The sequence below is a fragment of the Drosophila sechellia genome, chromosome 3R (genome assembly GCF_004382195.2).
Source record: "Drosophila sechellia strain sech25 chromosome 3R, ASM438219v1, whole genome shotgun sequence".
In the NCBI taxonomy this organism is placed as follows: Eukaryota; Metazoa; Arthropoda; class Insecta; order Diptera; family Drosophilidae; genus Drosophila; species Drosophila sechellia.
In genome coordinates, this window is record NC_045952.1 from 26,969,276 (window position 1) to 26,990,727 (window position 21,452).

General features: G+C 49.3%; 1 protein-coding gene across 6 annotated transcripts; it reads right to left on the minus strand.

Annotated features, from left to right (window-relative positions):
- Window positions 1-15: 15 nt before the first annotated feature.
- LOC6618764 (papilin) lies at window positions 16-19,538 on the minus strand. Of its 6 annotated transcripts, XM_002042986.2 has the most exons (18): window positions 19,158-19,537; window positions 10,859-10,919; window positions 10,621-10,799; window positions 9,452-10,480; window positions 9,090-9,393; window positions 5,451-9,033; window positions 5,212-5,391; window positions 4,758-4,928; window positions 3,615-4,651; window positions 3,375-3,558; window positions 3,121-3,315; window positions 2,868-3,038; window positions 2,035-2,600; window positions 1,822-1,972; window positions 1,155-1,571; window positions 884-1,042; window positions 708-824; window positions 16-649 (listed from the first exon to the last, which is right to left on the minus strand). In XM_002042986.2, the coding sequence occupies exons 1-18, from the start codon at window positions 19,178-19,180 to the stop codon at window positions 480-482; spliced, it is 8,697 nt and encodes a 2,898-aa protein (XP_002043022.1). In that variant the 5' UTR covers window positions 19,181-19,537; the 3' UTR covers window positions 16-479. The 6 variants fall into 6 exon arrangements, with proteins under 6 accessions (XP_002043022.1, XP_032578296.1, XP_032578298.1 ...); XM_032722405.1 differs by lacking the exon at window positions 4,758-4,928; XM_032722407.1 differs by lacking the exon at window positions 1,155-1,571.
- Window positions 19,539-21,452: the final 1,914 nt, after the last annotated feature.

The following is a 21,452-nucleotide window of genomic DNA, read 5'->3' on the forward strand; positions in this document are numbered from 1 at the left end:
ATCCCCCGGGTTGAATCTTTTATACATATGCACTCTTTATTATGTAGTTTTAATTTATTTACAATTACTGATTTTTAGGCTTAAATGCTTTACTCGTTGCACAGAAATGTCGTAGAAACTAAAAAGTAGAAGGCAAATTCGTTTTAGCCGCTTTTCTTTCCTCGATTGAATTTAAGGTTACTCGTTATCAAGAATAAATAGGAACACAAACATAAAATCACTAATACTATTTGCTTTTGTCCTGGAAGAGAGTAAAATACTACAATAGAAGTTCGTTCGTTCTTGATCGGTAGGCTATATATATGTAGGTATATATATGGTGGCTATGGCTAAGCAACGATTGCCTTTTTTGGTCTCTCTGCTTTTGGATGATGGGGATGTCCGCGAATGTCGATCCAATTATTCTTGTGTGGTGCGTTTAAACTCAATTCAATCCGAAAACTAAACAAAATTACTCTGCTCTATCTCGCTCCGTGGAATTACACCGCATTGGGATGCAGAGGAGGCGTGGCTACCTGGCCCGCCAACGTGCAGGATCGGCAGCAGAACTTGGTGTAGTACGGATTGGAACAGTATCTGCCCTTGACGATCAGCTTGCAGTTGGCGAAGTACGGATTGTCAACGCACTCGGGCGACACAGGTACAACAGCTGGAAATACAACTACATTAGTACTCCCAAGGCTGAGATTTTAATACCCCAAACTCACATTGAATGGACACATTGGCTTCTGAATTGGCGTAGGTGTACGCATTGCTGGCCCGGCAAGTGTACTTGCCCGAATCCGCGGGTGTTACATCACTCAGCACCAGGCGATGTGGTTGGTCTGCAGTTACAAAAGATTTTGAGTTAAATAGATCGAGATATTATTCAATAACTGCTTACATGTAATTTGAACCCGCTCGTTGTCGTAGAGAGGCACGTTGTCCTTGGTCCATGTGACATTCGGTTCTGGATAGCCCTGCACGGAGCAGCTCATGACAATGGTGGATCCTGGGGTGTAGCTGTTCTTCGGGTCCAGAGCCAACACGGCATGGACATTAACTATAAATCATGTAAAGAAGTGGTTAGTTTTTCGTTGGCAGAACGTACTACTAAACAGAAACATCCAACACCATGCCAGGCCAGCGATAACATGCAAATGTGCAGTACTTACCTGTAGGCTCTGGCACATAGGCCGGTCGGGTGGGTCGGTAGGGATAGCTGGGTCGCTGGGTCACAGGACGGGTGGCCGGATTGAGCACATACTGCATGTATTGCTCCTCCTCTGGACTCAGAGGCCGGACAGGACCCACGGCCTTCAGAGTCACGCGCAGCGAGACCGGACGCCTCTGGTTGTACACCTCACAGGTGTAGAGGCCAAGATCCGACAACTGGATCGAGTTAAAGACCAGCGAGTAGTCGCGGGTCATCAGGTTGTTCTTGAGGCCAAACATCTGTCCGTTGCGCCACCAGCTGACATGTGGCTCCGGGAAGCCACCGGCCGGACAGCGGATCACCGCCGGGCGGTTCAACTCCACGATCTGGGTAACGTTCTTGTTTCCGTAGATGTAGGCGGGCTGACTTACAGGTTCTACCGCCACCAAGATTCAAGCAAGCAATTACGGAAAGCAGGCAACATGCGCAAAGTGTTCAATATAAAGCAGTTAGTTACATAGCCATCACCAAAGTGTATAAAGTATCAGTGGATAATAGGAATAGCAGAATCGGTAATCCGATTCATTTATTTCCTACTTATGTCTATATTGAAATCTTAACATTAATAACATTTAATAAGGATAACAAAAAATACAAATGTATTGAAGAGAGTCTTAGAAACGCACCTGTAACCTGGAGGGCGACCTCACGGCGCACGGGTTCTCCCAGACCATTGCTCGCCACGCAGACGTAGGTGCCATCGTCGGTTTGACGCACTTGGACAATGGTCAGATCACCGTTGGCGGTCAGCACATATCGTCCCTTGTTCGTGTTGATCTGTAACGAACACAGTAATGCATTCAGGTGGATGGGAAAAGCGGAATCTCCCAATTGCTTACCACCAAGTTCTTGAGCGACCATGTGATATTCGGGGCTGGATTGCCGGTGGCGAAGCAGCGCAACACGGCTATGCCGCCGATGGCAGTCTGGACATCCAGCTCATGCGCCTCCTTGGGTTCCAGAGCGGCTCTGGCATCGCCCGGATAGGAGACCACTGGAGCCTGAGTCCTGGGCGGCTGAGTTGGACGAGCAGGATGCACACACAGCTGTCCGCAGCCGTCGCTGCAGCACTTGTTGTCCCCACGGCAGTCGGCATCGGTGTAGCATTCGCGGGCACATCCACTGGCATTGGCCGACAGCGTCGGGCACTCTCCTGGCTTATATATATCGCGACACACTGGAGCAAACTGGCGATCGTCGGAACTGGCCACATCGATGGCGCACTGTTGGCCCTCCGGGCAACTGTAACCCTCGCATGGATTCTCGCAGATACATTGCGTGCACTCTGGCTGGGATCGCGCAGCCACACGGCGAACGCCGTATGGACAGCGAAGCTCCTGGCATTCGGCATCAAAGGTATCGCACGGATTTTGTCCAATTTCGTTGTCCTGCTTGTTGGGTTCCGCTGCAAGAGAAGGGGATTGCGAGTCAGCCAGGAGAGCATTTTCAGTGAGACATTTCACTCCCAAGAACCCGTGCAGACTTAAGTCTAGTGAAGGTGCACTAACGCAACTACTACAGATTCTTCTTCAAAGTTTCTACGAGAGCAAGCGATTTGGGTGTGGGCAGATTGCAAGGTGCATTTGTGGGTGGGTGAGTGCTATTTGAGGTGCAGTGAGCTTTGTGGTGCACAGAGCTTTGTGGTGCATAAGTGGCTGAAGGTGGGGCTTACGTCGGCATTGGTTCGTGCATGCCTCGAAGGATCGGAAGTTGTTTTGGTTGCCGGAGCAGCCGGCGTATATGAAGGATATACAGTTTCCTGCAGCGTCGTCGTAGTACCAACGGCGCTCGTGCACCGAAGGTCCATTGCAGCGGCCCGTCGCCACCGGCAGCAAGCAGATTTCTACTTACGCAAGAGAAAAACTAGTTAGCCCAGCGACTCCATGGTGACCCCCAAGTCGAGACCCGCCCCCTGTTTATGTTACCTTTAGCCGAGCCCACTCTCGGTTCACGACCGGCCAGGCAAACTGTCTGGCACTCGAACAAATCGCTGAAACGGTTGCCGGTGCCATCGCATCCACCATAGGTGAACGGTTCGCAAGCCTGGCTCGCTGTGTTGAAGTAGTACTTCGTCTGCCAGTCGGTGCATGGACCCGTGGTCACCGGTTCATTGCAAACGTCTGACACAAGAGATTATAGCATCTGAAACAAGTACCCAGCCCGGCTGCCCCAAACTTACCCACTCCCATGAACTCGCCGCACTGCCGTTCGCACTGGTCGCGGGTCTCGAAGCGGTTTCCATTGCCTCCGCATCCCGTGTAGGTGAAGGCCGTGCAGGCCATGTTCTCGCTGTCGTAGAACCACGCGGTGGTGCGGTTGTCGCATTCGCCGGCCTCCGGAGGCTCGGCGCAAACCGAATAGGTCTGTAAGATAATATTCGCATAATTATTAAGACACATGAAAAGGAGAACAATCTAACCGGCGCTGAAGGCTCCTCCACTACAGTCAGCCCAATGCAGAAGTTCAGGCAATCGCTCTGCGACACGAAGTTGTTGCGATTACCCCGGCATCCGGTGAACTCGAACTCGTGGCATTCTCCGCTGCGCTCATCGAAGTACCAGCGCCGAGAGAGTTCACTGCATCGTCCGCGGACCGGAGGCAGTGCACAGGTGGTCTGGGCGTCGTTGCACTCATTCTGGCACTCCTCCTCGGTGGCATAGTTGTTGGCATTACCGCCGCAGCCCGTGTAGACGAACTCGTCGCAGAGTCCCTCCGCGCTGTTGTAGAACCAGCGGGTCACGTTGTCGTAGCAGTTACCCGACTCGAAGGCCAAGAAGCACTTGGACGTGTCGTGCTCCACGGGATCGGCATCAATGCGGGTGTCTATGTTGACAGAGCAGCGAGCAGAGCACTCCTCCTCGGTGGCGAAGCGGTTATCATTGCCGCCACATCCTCCGTAGTAGAACGACTGACAACGGCCCTCGGTTTCGTTGTAGTTCCAGTGGAGAGCCCATTTGTCGCACTGCCCAGGATCAGCAGGCTGACTGCACTGAGGGACAGTAGGAGCTGGATCTGGCTGCCTGGTTGGAGCAGGTGCTCGTGGAGGCGTCGGGGCAGGAGGCTGTTGGCTAAGACAACGCTGCTGACAATCGTTTTCTGTCTCGAAGCGATTGCCATTGCCGCCACAGTTGCCATAGTAGAACTGACGGCAAGCCCCAACCTTCCGATCGAAGTGCCACTTGAGGACCCAGTTACTACATTCTCCTGGAGCGGGTTCCTCGTCACAGACGGCCTGGCTACTGGCCTGTTGCCTAGGGGCAGGGGTGGTGGTTGTGGGTTCGGGCTTGCGGTCGCAACGTGCCAAACAGGACTCCTTGGTGGAGAAGCGGTTCTCGTTGCCCCCACAGCCGCCGTAGTAGAACTGGCGACAGGCCTGATCCTGGGTGTCGTAGTACCAGCTGGTAACGTAGTTGGCGCACTCGCCCACCTCGGCCGGAATCTCACAGATGTCCTTTGCTAGTTGGGTTGAGGGATTGAAAGAGTGTCAGTAGGGCGGGGGTTTGGGTAGCGGAAAACAGGAACACATTGAAAGCCTTCGGAGCAGGGAACATTTAAAGCTTACCAACTTGGCGGGGGCAGTGGTCTTCGCAGGACTCCAGGGTCGGGAAGTTGTTCTTGTTGCCACCGCAACCGGTGTAGTAGAAGGGCACGCAGCGCTTCTCATTCTCGGAGAAGTGCCACTTGGCCAGCTTTTCACTGCAATCACCAGTTTGCTTAGGAATCGCACAGCGGTCTGGGGTTGTGGGATGGTGGAGGTGTTTGGTGCAGGAGGAGATTCGGATGCGGGTGCAGATTCGGAAAGTCGGCATAGCAAGTAACAAGCAATCATGCACATACAATAAAGTAACCAAGCAATTTTTGGGGGAGAAGGAAAGTTGGGGAAGAACATACCGTTAGCCAGGAAAAACCAGGAGGTTTAAGCTTAAAATAACTCATTAACCCAAGCAAAATATTGCATACAACTAGTCCCATAACCCAATTCATGGCACCACCATATACTAAATCAGATCTCAAACCTTTAAGCACGCCGGGCTGGCGGCAGTTGTAGTTGCAGGCATGTTCCGTGGGATAGTTGTTCTTGTTGCCCTTGCATCCACCATAGGTGAAGGGTCGGCAGATGTCCGTCTCGTTGTCGTAGTACCAACGCTCGAAGTTTCCGGCACATGGTCCGCTCTCCACAGGTTGTTCACAGGTAGCTACAGTGGAAGAATGTCGGTAATCGTGGCTCTTGAAGAAGGAATAGAGGCCCACTTACGCAGATTCTCACTGGCGGCACAAGAGCCCTGGCACTGTTCCAGGCTATCGAATCGGTTATTGGTGCCGTAGCATCCGCCGTACTGGAACTCCTCGCACCGGTTGCGGTCGACATCGAAGTACCATTTCTTGGTGAAGCCAGTGCAGGGACCTGCGCTCTTGGGAAGCAGGCAGACGTGCTTGCCGGTGTACTCCTGGCAGGTGTCCTTGCACTCGGCCTCGCTCTCGAAGCGGTTGTCGTTGCCATCGCAGCCACCGTACCAGAAGCGAGCGCATCCTCCGTAGGATGTGTCGAAGTAGTACTTGACGCTGTAGTTGTTGCAGGTGCCCGTCTCCTTTGGCAGGCCACAGGCCTTTTGGGGTGGCTCCTGGACATTCTCGCATCCACCGAACTTCTCGTCCGTCGCCTTGGTGACTCCATCGGGACAGCAACCGAACTTGCTCTCCACACAAGTGCAGCCCTCGCCATTGGGGCCCTTGGCCGGGGTCTTCTCGTCGTCGCAGCACTTGAACTCCGTCTGAGTACAGTGGCATCCGTGGTGGTGCGGACCCTTGGCGAAGGTGAGCCCATCTGGACAGCATCCGAACTGGGTGGCCTCGCAAGGGCAGCCCTCGTGCTTGGGTCCCTTGGCGGCAGTGATCTTGTCGGGACAGCAGCCATACTGGGTCGTCTCGCAGGCGCATCCCTCCTGGTTGTAGCCAGTTGCGGCTGACTTGTTGTCCGGGCAGCAACCATAAGGAGTGTAGTGGCATTCGCAACCCTCGTTGTTGGGACCACGCGCTGCCAAGATGTTGTCGGGGCAGCAGCCAAACTCAGTGTCCAAGCAGCAACCCTCCTTGTTGGGACCATGAGCCGGGGTCTCGGAGTCCGGACAACATCCAAAGCGCTCACGTGTGCATCCAGAGCAACCTTCGCCATTCGGACCGCTTGCAGGTGTTTGTCCATCCGGACAGCAACCGTTCTCAGACTCTGCGCAGCCCTTTGCAACTGATGACGCAACACCACATCCCTCGAAATCAGGACCCTTTGCGGATGTTTCCGCATCGGGACAGCAACCAAATTCGGAGAAGGAGCAGGACTTCTTGGTATCTGGCTCAAGTGTCGTCGAGTCTTGGTCTGATCCTTCGATCTCAGTAGTTGTCTCTGGCTGTGACTCCTCTGTGGTAGTCGTGGGTGGCACAGTAGTGGTCTTTGGACATCCTTCATCATTCTCACCATCGGCGGCGGTGAATTTATCGGGGCAGCAGCCAAAGAGAGTCTCAGCGCACTGAGACTTGGGACAACCCTTGTTATTCTTGCCCTTAGCCGGAGACACTCCGTCCAAGCAACAACCGTACTTTGTATCCGCACAAGTCTTTGCAATGGGACAACCCTCGTCAAAGGGTCCCTTCGGAGTGGACTTACCATCCGGACAGCAGCCGTACTTGGACGCAGCGCAGTTACTCTTCTTAGGCTTACATTTACGGGGCTTGCTCTTGGTAACTTCAGAATCAAAGGAGTAAGGAGTACTGCTCTCCGATTCCTCATCCTTATCACTGGTGCTCCAGATATCACTGGTGGTGCTGTCCAGATCGGTGGACTGGGTGCTTTCTGTGGATCCTTCGGTTGTGCTTTCAGTGGAGCCTTCGGTAGTACTTTCCTCCGTTGGACCGCTTTCCGTAGTGTCGCTGGTACCTCCACTAACAGTACTATCTGTAGATTCAGTGACATCGGTAGAGGAAGCCTCAGTGGAGGAAGCATCTGTTGAGGAACCATCTGTGGAAGAGGATGAATCTGTGGAACCAGATACTTCAGTGGAAGATGAGGAGTCTGTGGTAGAATCAGATGTAACATCGGAGCTTGTGGAACTGGACAGGTCATCGACGGTACTTCCCTCGGTGGTCGAACCATCACTGGCGTTGGCGTCGGTGCTTTCGGTTGATCCGGAGGACTCCGTGGACAATGTAGTCTCCTCGCTTGCGCCTTCGGTTGAGCCATCAGTTGAAGCATTAGAGGAACCATCAGTAGATTGATCAGTTGATCCATCAGTGGTGCTGTCACTGCTGTCAGAAGTAGCAGTAGTTGCATCAGTGGTTGATCCATCACTGGACAGCCCGGTGGTTTCGGTTGATTCCGAGTCTGAAGTGGATGAAGAACCATCTGTTGAGCTCTCCGTTGAAGATTCGATAGTCGATGATGCATCTGTAGTTGAGGATGCGTCCAGGGTAGACGATTCTGTCGAATCAGTCGATGATTCAGGAGTAGTTTCAGTTGTCTGATCGGAAGTAGAGTCCGTGGAATCTGAAGATGCTGTTGAGTCCGAAGGGGCATCAGAAGTACTGTCTGATGAATTCTCTGTTGTACTGGATGCGCCATCGGTGGATCCATCAGTACTGGCACTAGAATCAGATACGGATGAGGAAGAAGCCTCTGTTGATGACTCACTAACGTTCGAAGAATTGTCCGAAGAGTCCGTGGAGTCATCTGTGGAACTTGAGGCTTCCGTGGTGCTTTCAGAAGTTGAGTCGGAAGCATTGGTGGAGTCCGTGGAATCTGATGCGCCTGAAAAATCAGTCGATTCCGAAGCAGAGGTTTCTGTTGAGCTCGAGACATCTGTGGAGACTTCAGAAATTCCTGTGGTTTCTGTAGATGCATCTGTGGAGTCGCTTGAATCGGAAACTGAGGATGCTGGGGCTTCAGAAGTTGCATCGCTGGAAATACTGGAGCTCGAGTCGCTGGAAGAAGATTCACTGGAGGTGGATTCGGAATCCGTAGAGCTAGACAAATCAGTGGAAGCCTCAGACGTTTCTTCGTCATCACCGCTTCCTTCTGTGGAAATGCCGCTGTCGGTGGTTGATTCTGAATCATATCCCGATCCCTCAAATGTGGTACCAGTCGATTCAAACTCATCAAATGGTGTCGGGCTGTCACTTTGCATAAGTTCTTCATCCTCTGGCGTAGTTTCCGTCTTTGCAGTTCCTTCCAAGTCGATGACATCTTCGCTCTTTTCATCGTCTGACAACCCATCGCTAATCAACTCAATACCATCTTCCTCGCAATCCTCCTCATCATCCTCGATGGGCTTATCATCACTGGTAAAAGGAAGAATCTCATCCTCAATGCAGGCTTCTGAGTTACACGTTTCAGATAGAGGTTCGACCTTTTCTTCATCGCAGTTGACTGACTTGGTTCCATTGGAAAGACACAGGACCTCACGTACTCGCTCACCACCATCACAAGGCTTGCTACACTCTCCCCAAGGTCCAGTGAACCATTCGCCGGGGCAAACCTTCTCCTCGCCCTCGCAATCTTGTTCTGATTCCGGTTTCGTTTCTTTGTTGCACTTAGAGTCATCATCTGCTGGAGTTACCGTCTTGCCATCAAACTCCCCGCAAATGACAATGCGAGATTTGACACCTTTTCCGCAAGGAGCAGAGCACTTGCTCCACTCCGAGGAAAACCATTGTGCCTCGCACTTGGGCGACTTGCACGGCCGAGATAGAGTGGGTACCTCTGGTTCACAGAATTCCTCCGGATACACCTTACCTTCCTTGTTGCCACAGATGGCTGTACGTGTTTCGGTATTCTGACCACATGCATTGCACTAAAATACACAGAAATTTAGTAATTTATGGCATGCCAAATTAGTACAATACTTACACCGCTCCATTGGGAGATTATCCAGTCAACGCCCTCACAAGGTGTCAAGAGGCAGGACTTCTCCGTCTCCGGTTTCTCCTCCACGCAATCTTCTTCGGGCAGGACTCGTTTGTGACCGTTCTCCTCGATGAAGCAGGTAACCTTTCGCGTCTGCTTTCCGTCGCCGCAAAGCTTATCACATGGCGTCCAAGGTCCCAGATGATACTTGGGACAGTTCTTGACATCGCGGTTGCACTCCTGTTTGGTGGCCGGCTTGTTTCCCACCTCCTTTAAGCAAACGGCATCTTCTTCAACTGTATGCTCCCTAATTTATTCCACGTTATTGTTCATCATATAACTCTAGTGACTCAAAAAAGACTTACCCCGAAGAGGAGATTCGCTCGCAGGTGATGCTCCTGTTTTGGAAGCCATCGGACCCGCAGCCCTTGGAGCACTTGGACCACTCTCCCTCTACCCAGTGTGGTGCACACGGTTCCGTGCCGCAAGCCTGTTCCTCCACTGGCTTGGACTTTTGGTCGCACAGCGATGGATTGACTTCCGCCAAAGTGATGCGGTTGTTGCAGGTGACCTTTCGACTCTGAGTGCCACCGCCGCAGGAAGCGCTGCAGGCATTGAACTGGTGATGCGTCCACGTGTGCGTATCCTGCTGCGATTGACTAAGGCTCTCCGGAATGCTGTACTCGTAGTCGAGGCTGATGTTCTTCTCCTGCACCAACATAACAATGAAGAGGCTCTCCGAGATCGGACCGCTGCAGGTCAGTTGGTCGGGAGCGGCGAAGCCCATTGGCTTCCTTTGGTAGTTCCACCACGAGTTCGCGAAGAACATGGGGCGTGGGAAGTCGATGCGCCAATCGCCGTTCAGGTAGTAGTGTCCACTGTGGTTCCGGCAGGCCAGGTAATTGCTAGAGGGCACCGTCTCCTCGATACGAATGTTTGTGGCTCCCTCTGGAAGGAGCAGCAAGTCGTTGTATCCAGGAGCCAGATCCTTCGTGGTTATGGTGTTGCGAATGGTCTTGCAGGTGCTGCCATCACCGCCACACTTTCGGCACTTGTCCTCCTTGGCATCGCTGCCCAGCATCATGTCACAGCCCACCGGCATGCACTCCCCGTTCACGCACACGTCGAGCTCCTTGTCGTTGCAGCGGGTTCCGTCCACCACCTTCTCTCGCTGACGGTAGTAGAACCGCTCGCCCTTGGGCATACAGTTCAGCTCGCAGGGATTGGGCGCATTCGTGTACGGCACCCACTCGTAGAAGACTCCATCGAACTGCTGTCTGTCGAAGCGGGAGCACTGCTGCGCCCGGAAGTCGGATTCCTCCTCCGGACAGTCTTGGGTGTTGCAGGAGAAGTAACGGCGACTGCCTCCACTGCAGACTGCCTCGCCACGATCACTGTGGAGTGGTAAGAGATGTAAGAGATTTAAAACCATTTATACATAGGCAATCTAGAGGTCTCATGCCTATTATAATATTTGGCTATGATAGGGATGGAATAGGGTTGCTTTATTTTACGGCAGGTCTTGTATACTCACTCTCTTCGCAGGCACTCCCGAGTCTGGTAGGACACTCCACCGCCGCAGGTCCTGGAACAGTCCGAGGGCGAGCTCCATGGTGTCCACTCATCGGGATCGTTACCCTCGCCACCGGGCGTCACCGAGCTCTCCGGCAAGTACATGTTCGCCCCATATTGTCTTTTTTGTCTGAGTCCAGGCTGGCAAAGGGCTAAGTGGATTAGTCGTAAGTCCCTCAGGATATCCGCTGCATACTTACGAATCTGCTCTGGGAATCATGAATGCCGGCCAGAACAATGAATGCTACCAAGGCAGTTGAGCTGCAAATGGAGAGCGAAGGAGGCAATTTAATTAAACGCCACCAATCATAACCTCGCCCAACTCGACCATTCATTTAAATCATGGGACCGAAGTCACGTATTGACTTGTTGCACATATTTGTTGACTTCTCCGCATGCCTGTGGACACACGAGTGCTCAGACTCATTAGAGGAGCAACAGGCTGGGTGGCTCTCTCTGGCTGGTTGGCTGGCTGGCGGAGGAGTCACCAACTTCGACTGGGACTTTCTCAAAACACTTGGGTCTGCGTCCAGCGAAGGGGCACAAACAAACTTTTGTGGGGCTTCGCGGCGACAACATGATGAACTTGTTTATGCTCACTGGCCAGAGCAAACAAACATTGAACTTGTTTTTGCGGCAAAATCTGTGGCGGGATAGGCGGTGGATTCCCTTACCACTGGATGGCGAAAAGAATGGGACTTGGTCAAGTAAAATTTGCAATTTCTTCGGTAACATTTTTTTATTATGCGCCGCGCGCACGGACCATAAATATGCAATGCCACATAAACAAGACATAATTTAGCAGGGCTTCCTGCCGATTTGCCAAAACGAAAGAACCAGAAAGAAGCGCAGAACCAAGCAAATAATAAGTACCGAAGCCAGGGAGAATATACGATTATGCCGCAGACAATTCGACGCCGCAGAATCTGACTTCTTCGAGGAAGTTGCTCCACGGAGGAGGATGTCGTTGCGCCCCGAGGACAAGTTGCGTGAATATGTCAAAGGCGTTCAATGTTGCAGGCAACGTTTGCTGCACTGCATCCCCGCGCTTTCTTGTTGGGGGCTTGCCAATTTAATTTCTGACGCTGCTGCGTGCAGGGAGCCGCTCGGTTTGTTACGCTTGGACGCCTCCGACTGATGGCGCTCGCCTCCTGCCCTCTGTAATTCTGTCCTCCTGGCTACGAAGGACATGCCTTGGTGCCTGGGTCCTTGGATTCGGGAGTCCTGCCGCAGCAGGCGTGCTGCTTATGACAGCCGAGAGCAGCAGAGGGCTGGGCGCCAAGTGTGGCCATAATTTTTATGCTTCTGTGTTGGCATTTTAATGCAATTTGAGCGCATTTCCCTTTTGAAACCAATGCCAGGACACCTATTGCTTTGGCAAGGACAACGGAAGGCAAATGGCAAACCGACAACGGCACACATTTCACAGTCCAATGAGCAGGGGCGGCGTCGCCCAGTCGCCTCCTTCTCAGCCATTGCGTCATGCAAACAGGACACCACGACACTAAGATACCCGCCAAACCGGGACCAGAACCAAAACCAGGACCAACTCCATTAATTGGGCAGTTCCAAGGAAACCGATGAGCTGGCAAAAACCGCAAGAGCGCACTTCTCGATTTCGATTTCATACGCGTCTGCTGATTACGCAAAATCCTCGGACCCCCAGATATTTTGTTTGGTCGGGTACGGGGAAATGGGAATGGGAATAACATTGTTATTGCCACATGTGGCGGAAGCCACGTGACACTAGCACAAACAGTTGGCGCAATCGTCAAATAAGTTACACATGTCATGTGAACCACCGAAATGCCGCCACAGAAATGTCAAATAAGCCTGGAGGAAATGCTAAGTTCGGGGCGGGAACTTTACACAAATACGGTGTACTATATAATACCAGATTAATGCCGGATGGTGGGCCTTCTCCCAATCCCTGACCCCATTTAGCTTTGTGACCAGGATTTAGTTGGCTGGCGAGATCAAAGCTGCGCCTCTAAGAGGGCCAATTATCGGGTCGCAATGCCTTTCTGGCCTTCCATCTTTCTGGCCAGAAACGGTCCCACAATAGCAGTCCATTGTTCATTGTGCGCCGCATTACAAAGGCATTTGGGTTTCGGATAGCGGCTCTAAGCGGTGATAATACTTTAAGGGGCCCTGGCAATCACTGCATAGATGCAGTGAGAGTGCAGGGAAATGCTCCCCTTTCAGCTACACAATTGCAGCCATTATCAGTCAACTTGAACAACTGCAGCATGGATGCAAATCCAGGCCACAGATATAGTCATACGCTCTCTCCAGACCGAGTAGCTAAAGATATTCACTCCGCATCCATGCCAGAGATATATTCACGATCGTGTAATTGCTTTCAAATGCCTTCCACGCAACAAGTGCATTCTGGCATAGAATGCGTAATGCACTGGGAGAAATATATTTATTTTATATACTATAGTATGATGGAACCAGAGTATTTTATTGTGATCCTAACGGAACAGATTGATACTTTCAAGTATTAAGTTTTCATATACAGATTGCAAGTATTAAGATACAGATACGATTTTCGTTTCAGTGAAAGAAAGTGTTTCAAGAATGTAGGTACTCCAAACAGATATCTTTCCATGTAAAATGTTGCAATGACCATCGTAAATAAAGCGCCTGCTAATGAGCCGTAAGAACAACACTATCAGCGGCACTTACTCCACAAGTGCGCGCACTTAGCCGCCAAACTCAGGACCGACAACAAATTACAGCTAATTTTGGGGCAACCAAAAGTAATCTAAATCTGAAAAGCGAACCGAAAAAAATATTATGTGGCAAGCCGAAATCCAAACAAGTGCCGCAAAAACACACATAAATTTGGAGCAGTTCTCACACCTGACCATCGGGAACTGACGTTGGATTTGTTTACATGACTCATCCGCGGTCGAGTTAGTAGAATTCCCCGCACTTCAATCGCAACCACCCACTAGATTCGATTCTTCAGGCCTTTCCCATGCCAATTGATCGGGGAAACAACTAGCTGGAGTTAATCAATTGGCGGTGGGGCATGCAATATGCGAGCTGCATCCATGAGGATTCCGATTCCGCAGCTGCCTGCCTCTGCAGATCCCGGGGCCCTTTGATGAAGATGGCCCCAGTTCGCCCAGCTGCAACCGTTTGACTTCTGTTGGCCCCTTTTTCGCTTTTTTATGTTGATTGTGAGGAACGAAAGGAATTCGATGTTGCAGGCAACTGATTTAATTGCAGCCAACGGAAAATGCGTACAAGTGCACCCACCTCCTACACAGAGAGAATATATGACTAAATTCCATAGTGTGTACCAAGTATTTCCCTATGTACTTAATCCACTCCCTTTTTCCACCCAAGATCGATCCAGGCAGTAAGTCCTAATCAGCTTCGTTAGTGCGTTTTATTTGCCCGCAAAATACCAGGCAGCAATTATTGCACAGGTATCCACCTCATTAGTCGGAAGGATGCGTGCGAGTGTGTGACACCCGTTTGTTCAAATACAATTACATAGTCATACAATTATCACACAACAAGCAGACTCTAATGCAAAACGCCAAATTGTGGCTGAGGTGTGGCCAGGTGAATGCGATGATGGTGCTCCTGCTGCTGCTGCCGAAGCTCCCACGATGATGATGATGATGTCTCTATGAAGAAGATGCGGGCAGAAGGCTGGCGGAGCGACGACATTTGTTGCAACGGAAGTAAATGTTTGCATTGTTGAAATTTTAATTGCATTTGCATAAAGCAACGCACACAGAGACACAGTGGAGATGGGTATGGAGACGGAGCGACATCCTCCGCTCTGGCGGGGAATGGAAGCCCCAGCTCCACTTGTGCTGCTGCCATTTTGACTGGCAGCCAAACACTTGCACACAGCCTGTCCGAGCAATTATCAATTTCGAAATTAATTTAACTTAATTGAGTAGTGAAAATAATAAACATACGCCTTTGCCCCCAAGTGTTTGCGAAATGCACAGGGATTATGCAACATTTTACCAAATTTAGTGCTGCACTGCTACAATGTTGCAGCAGCAGCAAATGTTGAACGTTGAGAGGCACAACAAAGTTTGCCCAAATGCCTAATGAAATATTTGCCACGCATTTGACCAAATGAGCAGTGCAAATGAGCAAACAGAATGCGCATTTAAGCCCAGTTCACCGAGACTGGGCCTGAGAAAAATAAAAGGGAAAGAGATTTCACTATGCGTTTCACTTTGCCAACTTACTGACCCATAAATTTCTCCCGCTGTCAACGGCGGCGGCTAAATGTTCGACGGGCAAACAAATCTTTATGACCATGTCGCGGGAGCCACCAGAAGCGGCCTCCTCCGGAGAATCAACAGTGCTGTGCAGCTAATTAGAGGCATCATAACGCCGCTGTCGCGACTTCCCATCCTCACATACCCACAGCCTCACATCCCCACATCTCCACCTCTACCAAGACGCACGAGCATTGGCAATTTTCTATTTGCCCAACTCATTCGGCCCGAGATTGCAACAAGCTGCTTGACTTCACTTATGGCTAATAGCACTCGAAATGGGAAACAGGGGGAAATGGTTTCTAGGGAAACATACACTTTTGCACCTCCTCGAACTTTGAACCCATCCCAGCCAGTGGGGGATTATTAAGCAGGCCTCTGTGTAAACATTTTAGCGCCGACTTGCGATAAAAAACACACAACGGTGCGCTCACAGGATGCCAAATGAGCTGGCATATTTCAGCACTTAATTAGCTGGGAACTAATAAACTAAGGGAGAAAGTAAATAAATGGTGGAATTCTTGAGCAAACCAAAACTATTTTGGGAAGGCTACTTTTTAGAGAATTTTTAGTTATGTCAGATCATTATTTCTGCTCTAGCAATTGAATTGCCCATTACTTATGCTAAATAGAAATATCTGTCTGAATTTCAACAGCCTGTTTGTTTCATCGAAGAAATCTAAAATAAACAATGACCAACTCCCAATTTCACTTATTCACAATAGCCTTCAAATCAAATTGGCTTAAATGCCACGATTACCTGACTACCTGACGCATAAAATGTGGAGCAGACATTGATTTATAGCACAATTACGGGTTAGCTCATCGCTCCAGTACTTGTCAGTGGGTTCCTTGCGTCTTGTAGATTCCTCCGAGGTATTTGCTAAACAGTCGGACCATCGGAAGTGGTAAAAGGGCTGCGTCCCTGACTCCAGAAAGGGCTGATAGTCGGGTCTGCATTTCGCTTCATTTGCTGTCATCAAGATGCGCATCACGTTTCCCAAGAACACCCAGCAAACCGATCGTCGCCTGTCGTCCGCCAAAACATTTTTATGGGTTTTTATATATTCCCCCTTTTTTGCGCTCTTTTTTGGTTTTTGGCTTTTGCCTGGCGGCGAATATATTTCACTTGTTGATGCTGATGCTGTCCCTACTTTTCTGGTTTTCTGGTTCCTCAGACAGACAGAACTTTTTAGGCACATTTTACTGCATGTGACGCATCGTTTGCCGGTTGCCGGTTGCCTCCTGGTTGGATCTGCACAATTTTTGGATATTTTTGCAGTCATGCCATGGCGGTTGGCTCCTCCGTTTTTATTCTGCTGTCTGTATATAGTATTTTGTATCTTGTGCAATTTCTGCGGCGGCATATTTTGGGGCATCCTTTTTATCTTCCGCGTTGCCAGGGAGCGACGACCTCATCCGATCGATCCGATTGTGTGTGTCCATACACTCCACTCGTGTGTGCGCGTGTGTGTTCGTGGCGGGGCAAACATTAACAATGGCTCTTAAGCTATTTGCCACTCACACACTTGATTCGGATGGAGGAGTTGGAATAATTAAACGCCACCCAGTCGGCAGCCTTTGCTTAATTAAGCATAAGACATTAAGTCATGGGAAAGCGATGTGCAGATCGGTCGCGAAACCATTAACCGTGCCATTGGGGGTCCATCCCATCCATACCCCATCCAGAGCAGATGTGGCAAATGCAGCGTGCAACATCGCCGCCATGAACTTGGGAGGCCAGTGAGGCGTGGAATAGGCATGAACTGATCCACAGGATTGCAGCAAGTTGCAAGTGCAACAACAAGGGGGGCGTTTGTTCATCATAATTTGCAGCTCATTTGCCGCATCATTCGATATTCTGGAGAAGTCCATACCCACATGCCATATCCGGGCGTGGATTTTGGTTTTACTGAATTGGCACACTTCGCGGCAGAGAAGCAGCCACTTTGCTAGATCAACATTTGGATTTCTGATTTATTTATAGCCATTAAGGATCAATTATGCAATTCGAGTGTTTACTCTCGACTCGAAACTCGTGTGTGCATGATGATATTCCGAGTTTCAAGGCAACTGGCTCTGCGTGTTTCATTTCAAAAGCATATATTTTTGAAATTCACTGTTTATAGTTGCGGCTCTCGCACAGATCACACTCAATAAACAATTTGGCCCAGCAACTATGTGTGGGCAATTGGATTGGGTACGTGTTTTTCTTGTTGCATCCATTTTCCTGCTGCCCAGCGGAATTTAGTGTTTTCCGCGGAATATTATACTTAAAACATAACAAACATTGCCTGCGCTGGGTAAACTATATATCAGCATAGGTAGAGTCTTATATTTAGATTGGGAATTTTCATTGAGTACACAAGATCTGAGCATCCTAATTTCCACAGAAAGACGAATAGGTATGTTGGAATTTTTCGACTCTTCTGAAGAGACTTCAAGAGGGTCTCCAACAGCGTCAACTGGAGTCAAGTTCAAAGACGTCACGAGCCACAGATTTTCGCTTAATGTAATGTATATTTTGGCCACTTAATGGCCACACACAGGCGAGATACAACCTACAAGATACTCGGTTACTGATTTACCGAGTGCGTTAAAACGTTTAGTTTGTGCCATTAAACTACAGACATAATGATGGTCTTAGGTATGTTGACCCGTTTGGGGGCTTAAATTTTGGGCTTGGGCCAGCCAAGTGATGAGATACCCTACTCGAGAAGATTTTCAAGCAATGTATTCTCAAGAACTTTTCAATTAATTCAACTAAAAAACATTGGGAAATTGAGGCAGGAAAAACTATGATATGATTTCCTGTGAATTGTGATTAGCCACACACATGTCCCCAAGCTCTGGCCAACATGGGTCATGTGGTGGCCACATTTTTATTCCGAAATCTATAGTTTTTCCCTTTTTCCCGCCGTTGACAAAGAGATAGAGATTTTTTGCTTTCAAGTGGCTAACGCACAGTTTTCGCGAAAAACTCTAAAGAACTTGACGAATGAATGCGCTAACTGCCAGTTGGCCGAGGAACAAGTTTCTGGGCTTTTATGTGACGGTGTCGGACTTTATGACTCTGGCCAAAAATAAAACGCACGCAACGCTTGTGGTCAGCGAAGAACCGCCTCGGGTGGAGATTATGGCCAAGATAGGGATGTCCAGCATGTGCGTGAGATCGCTGGACTCATGGCTGCCATGGAGTCAACTTTGAACCGACCTCCGAGCTGCTCCGCAAGTATCTGCTGGCCTGTCCGAGCATCTCACCTTGTTTTCCCTACCTTCTGGTGGGCAGGGATGAGGGCACTTCAAAGCACACGCACTTCACCTACGAACGCAACTCTTTGGGATAAATATTTACATTTCCATTTGAAAATTTGATTTGATTTCTTCGTTTCTTTTTCCAGGGAAGGGGTTCGAATCGCACACACATATCGGCGAAGAAACAGAAAGACCTGTCGATGAGTTGCAGGTGAGGTAATAGCAAAATTTCTGGGACAGTGGGTGGAGAACCACCGATCTGACTGTTTGAAGTAAGATCGTGATGCCGGAAATTGAGATGTTAAAAGCGAAATTGATTGTGGTTGGAATTGGAATCGGCCCTGCCCGACCAAATTAGCTGGACTATACGATGTTTAATTGTTTTAATTTCATTTTGAATTCCTTGAAAAGGATACGCATTCCCTCCATGAAGGCCATAATATTTAACAACTTCCAGAGCTTAATTGCTAATGGAAACATTTTTGGCAGGGCACAGGACCAAGGACGAACAGCAATCAGAACTCACACAAATACAAACTAAAGCACATTAGGGGCGGGCTGGGAAAACGCTTTGAAAAATGTTGCAATTTTCATTAACAAACTTCAATTAAGTTGGCAATGTAATTTGGCATGCAAACAAAATGCTGGCCAGGATAATGGCAGTCGCGCGCAGTGTCAACATCGGGGAACAGGAGCAGAAACAGGAGCACCGCCTGTTGCACCGCGAGCACGTAGCCAGGATACGCCCACATCCACAGCTACATCCACATCCGCACATGTGAAAGGACAACTGGGAGGCAGGATGAGAACTCAGGCGAGGAGGAGACCCGTGTCAAGTGTTTGCCCATGTAGTTCAAACGGAATTAAAATTCCAATTGACACAGTAATTTGCTAGCAACACAAAGGGAATCAATTTCAGGGATTGCAGTGCCGCATCAGTCGCGTTTGGATGGATATGGATACATGTTTGTCGGATGCTTACCACAACCGCCTCGATAAATCCATTTTGTGGCTCCTTGCTGGCAGGACAGCACAATAAGCGTCGCCTCACTTTTCGCGTTTCTCACCCACTCGAATAGTATATATATATATAAATATATATCTATTTATTTTGTATCTTTCTGTGTCGTTCCTTGTCCCTGCAGAGTGGCTAGCACTTGAGTGGAGCACCACTTGAGTTTTAATTATCTGGCACAGAGTTGTCACTTGAAATCAGAATTCACTCGGCACTTTGCGCCTGCGCATTGCCGCAGGATATATCCGGTCGATCGTTCGCGCACTATCCTAAGAGTCAAAGTCGGAGTCGAAGTATCCGCCTCGATTCGGAACACATCCGCAGGGTTTGACGGCACGCCAGCAACTGATCGAGTCGCTCGCATGCGATCGCTCTAATTCTGTGCCACACAAAAGCCGCAGCAGAGCAAAAGCAAAAGCAGCAAAGCAAACGCAGCAACGCAAGAGCAGAGCATAGCGGCGGATCGGAAGCAGCAGCCCGATAATCGTTGCACCCAAGCTATATAGCTGTAGCCATAGCCATAGCTTCTTTTCTGCAGCGATAGCGCCACAAAGGACGGCTTCCGCCCCTTCTAATCTCGCGCTCCCAAATTGAAGGGGTCGCTGGATGAGCCTATATGGCCCAGCACCCAATCTTGTCGCTAAGGCTTCTTGGGGCATATATAAATCTACTCATTTTATGCACGCTGCATTAGTGATCCTTTGCCAACCGGCCTCCACTAGAGACTAAAGTCGACTCGAGTTCGGTTTTTTTTTTGCAGTCTTTGTAACAACTGGTTCCCCGGCGACTCTCGCTGATCTTTATGCGTTGCACGTGTGTGAGGAGCGATGCGATGCGATACGATACGATCCGATCCGAAGTTGGCAAGTGATTTAGTGGCCCTGCCCTCGACCACCACATGCAGCACTCGCATTGCTCTTGCCGTGCCTGTCAAGATCAAGCGGCGGTACTAATGAGCCGCCCCTGCCAACACATGTCGACATCCTTTGGCCAGTGATCCTGATTCGTCATAACCCCGAATGCAGCTCAATTTCACTCTAATTGCCACTGGCAAACACATGTGCGACGTGTTTACTCTGATTTGCTCGCCCATTTCACAGACAAATTTAGGCATCCGTTCTGGTGTGGGATAAATTGCAGTCTGGCATTGCAAGAGCGTCATTGGTGCAGCATATTAGTTATTCGCAGCATCGATTTCACGAAATTTGATAAGTTCATTCAAATTCGCCCGTCTAGAAAAACCCGAAGCTTGAGCGATAATTTCCGCATTCCGCTTAGCTCGGGGTTCTATATATAGTTTATATCCAGCACTCAAATCTCAACCAAAACTCAAATTTCCGTGTGTGGGAGCTCTACTATAATATAATAGAACTTTAAAAATCATCAAACTTTCATGTAAATGAAAAAAAAAACAAATTTCTAACAAAATTTGCTTGACAACTTAGACAATTTATCTGGATTGCTTTGAAAAAACTAAGAACTTTAGCAAGGTAAAGCCAAATGCGATAAGGATTTCGAGTTTTACAAGTAAATCATCGCACACACTATCAAAATAGTGTGTCAAAAAAACACTATCAAAAAAAGTTCCAAGTTTTTTTTGGATCATGGCAGGAAGCTTCTACTTACAAATATGAGTGGTTTAAATACAACGAGATTATCTCAACCACAAGTCATATTTCCGCCAAAAATATTTCTGGCTCGCTGATTTACAATTTTAAGCCGAAAATCCGAATAATGTGTGTGCGGTTATAAAAGTCCTTGAGCATAATTATATAAGCCTGATGTTACAGTTATTTTTACACTCCCTTATCAGCAGTCGGCCAGCGAAAGTCGCCTCCAGTTAGCTAATAAGTCGCAGAAATGAATTATCCACATTTCAAGGCAAACTGGCGACTGGCGATACAGGGAACGCACTTGATATTATAGAAATTCGCAAACATATATGCAGAGGCGCGGGCTTGATATAAAAAGCATCCATTCATGAATATAGGACCAAGTTCTAATTGGCTCCGCGGCGGAAGCCTGCTATCTCTACCAGTCGATATGGGGCTAAGGCCCCGGTTTGGGTGAACTCCAATTAGCATGGCGATGACCCATTTAGAACAGCTTCCGTCTCTGGGACAGGGGCGCTTCTACCGCTGTCGCTCTCGATGCTAGAACGTCTCCCTTATCATTGGCCAGTTCCGCTGCTACTCTATATCGGTATCCTAAACGCCTAAGTATGTGGGTGAAGGGTGGCAGCAACGGCAGCAGTGGGATCAA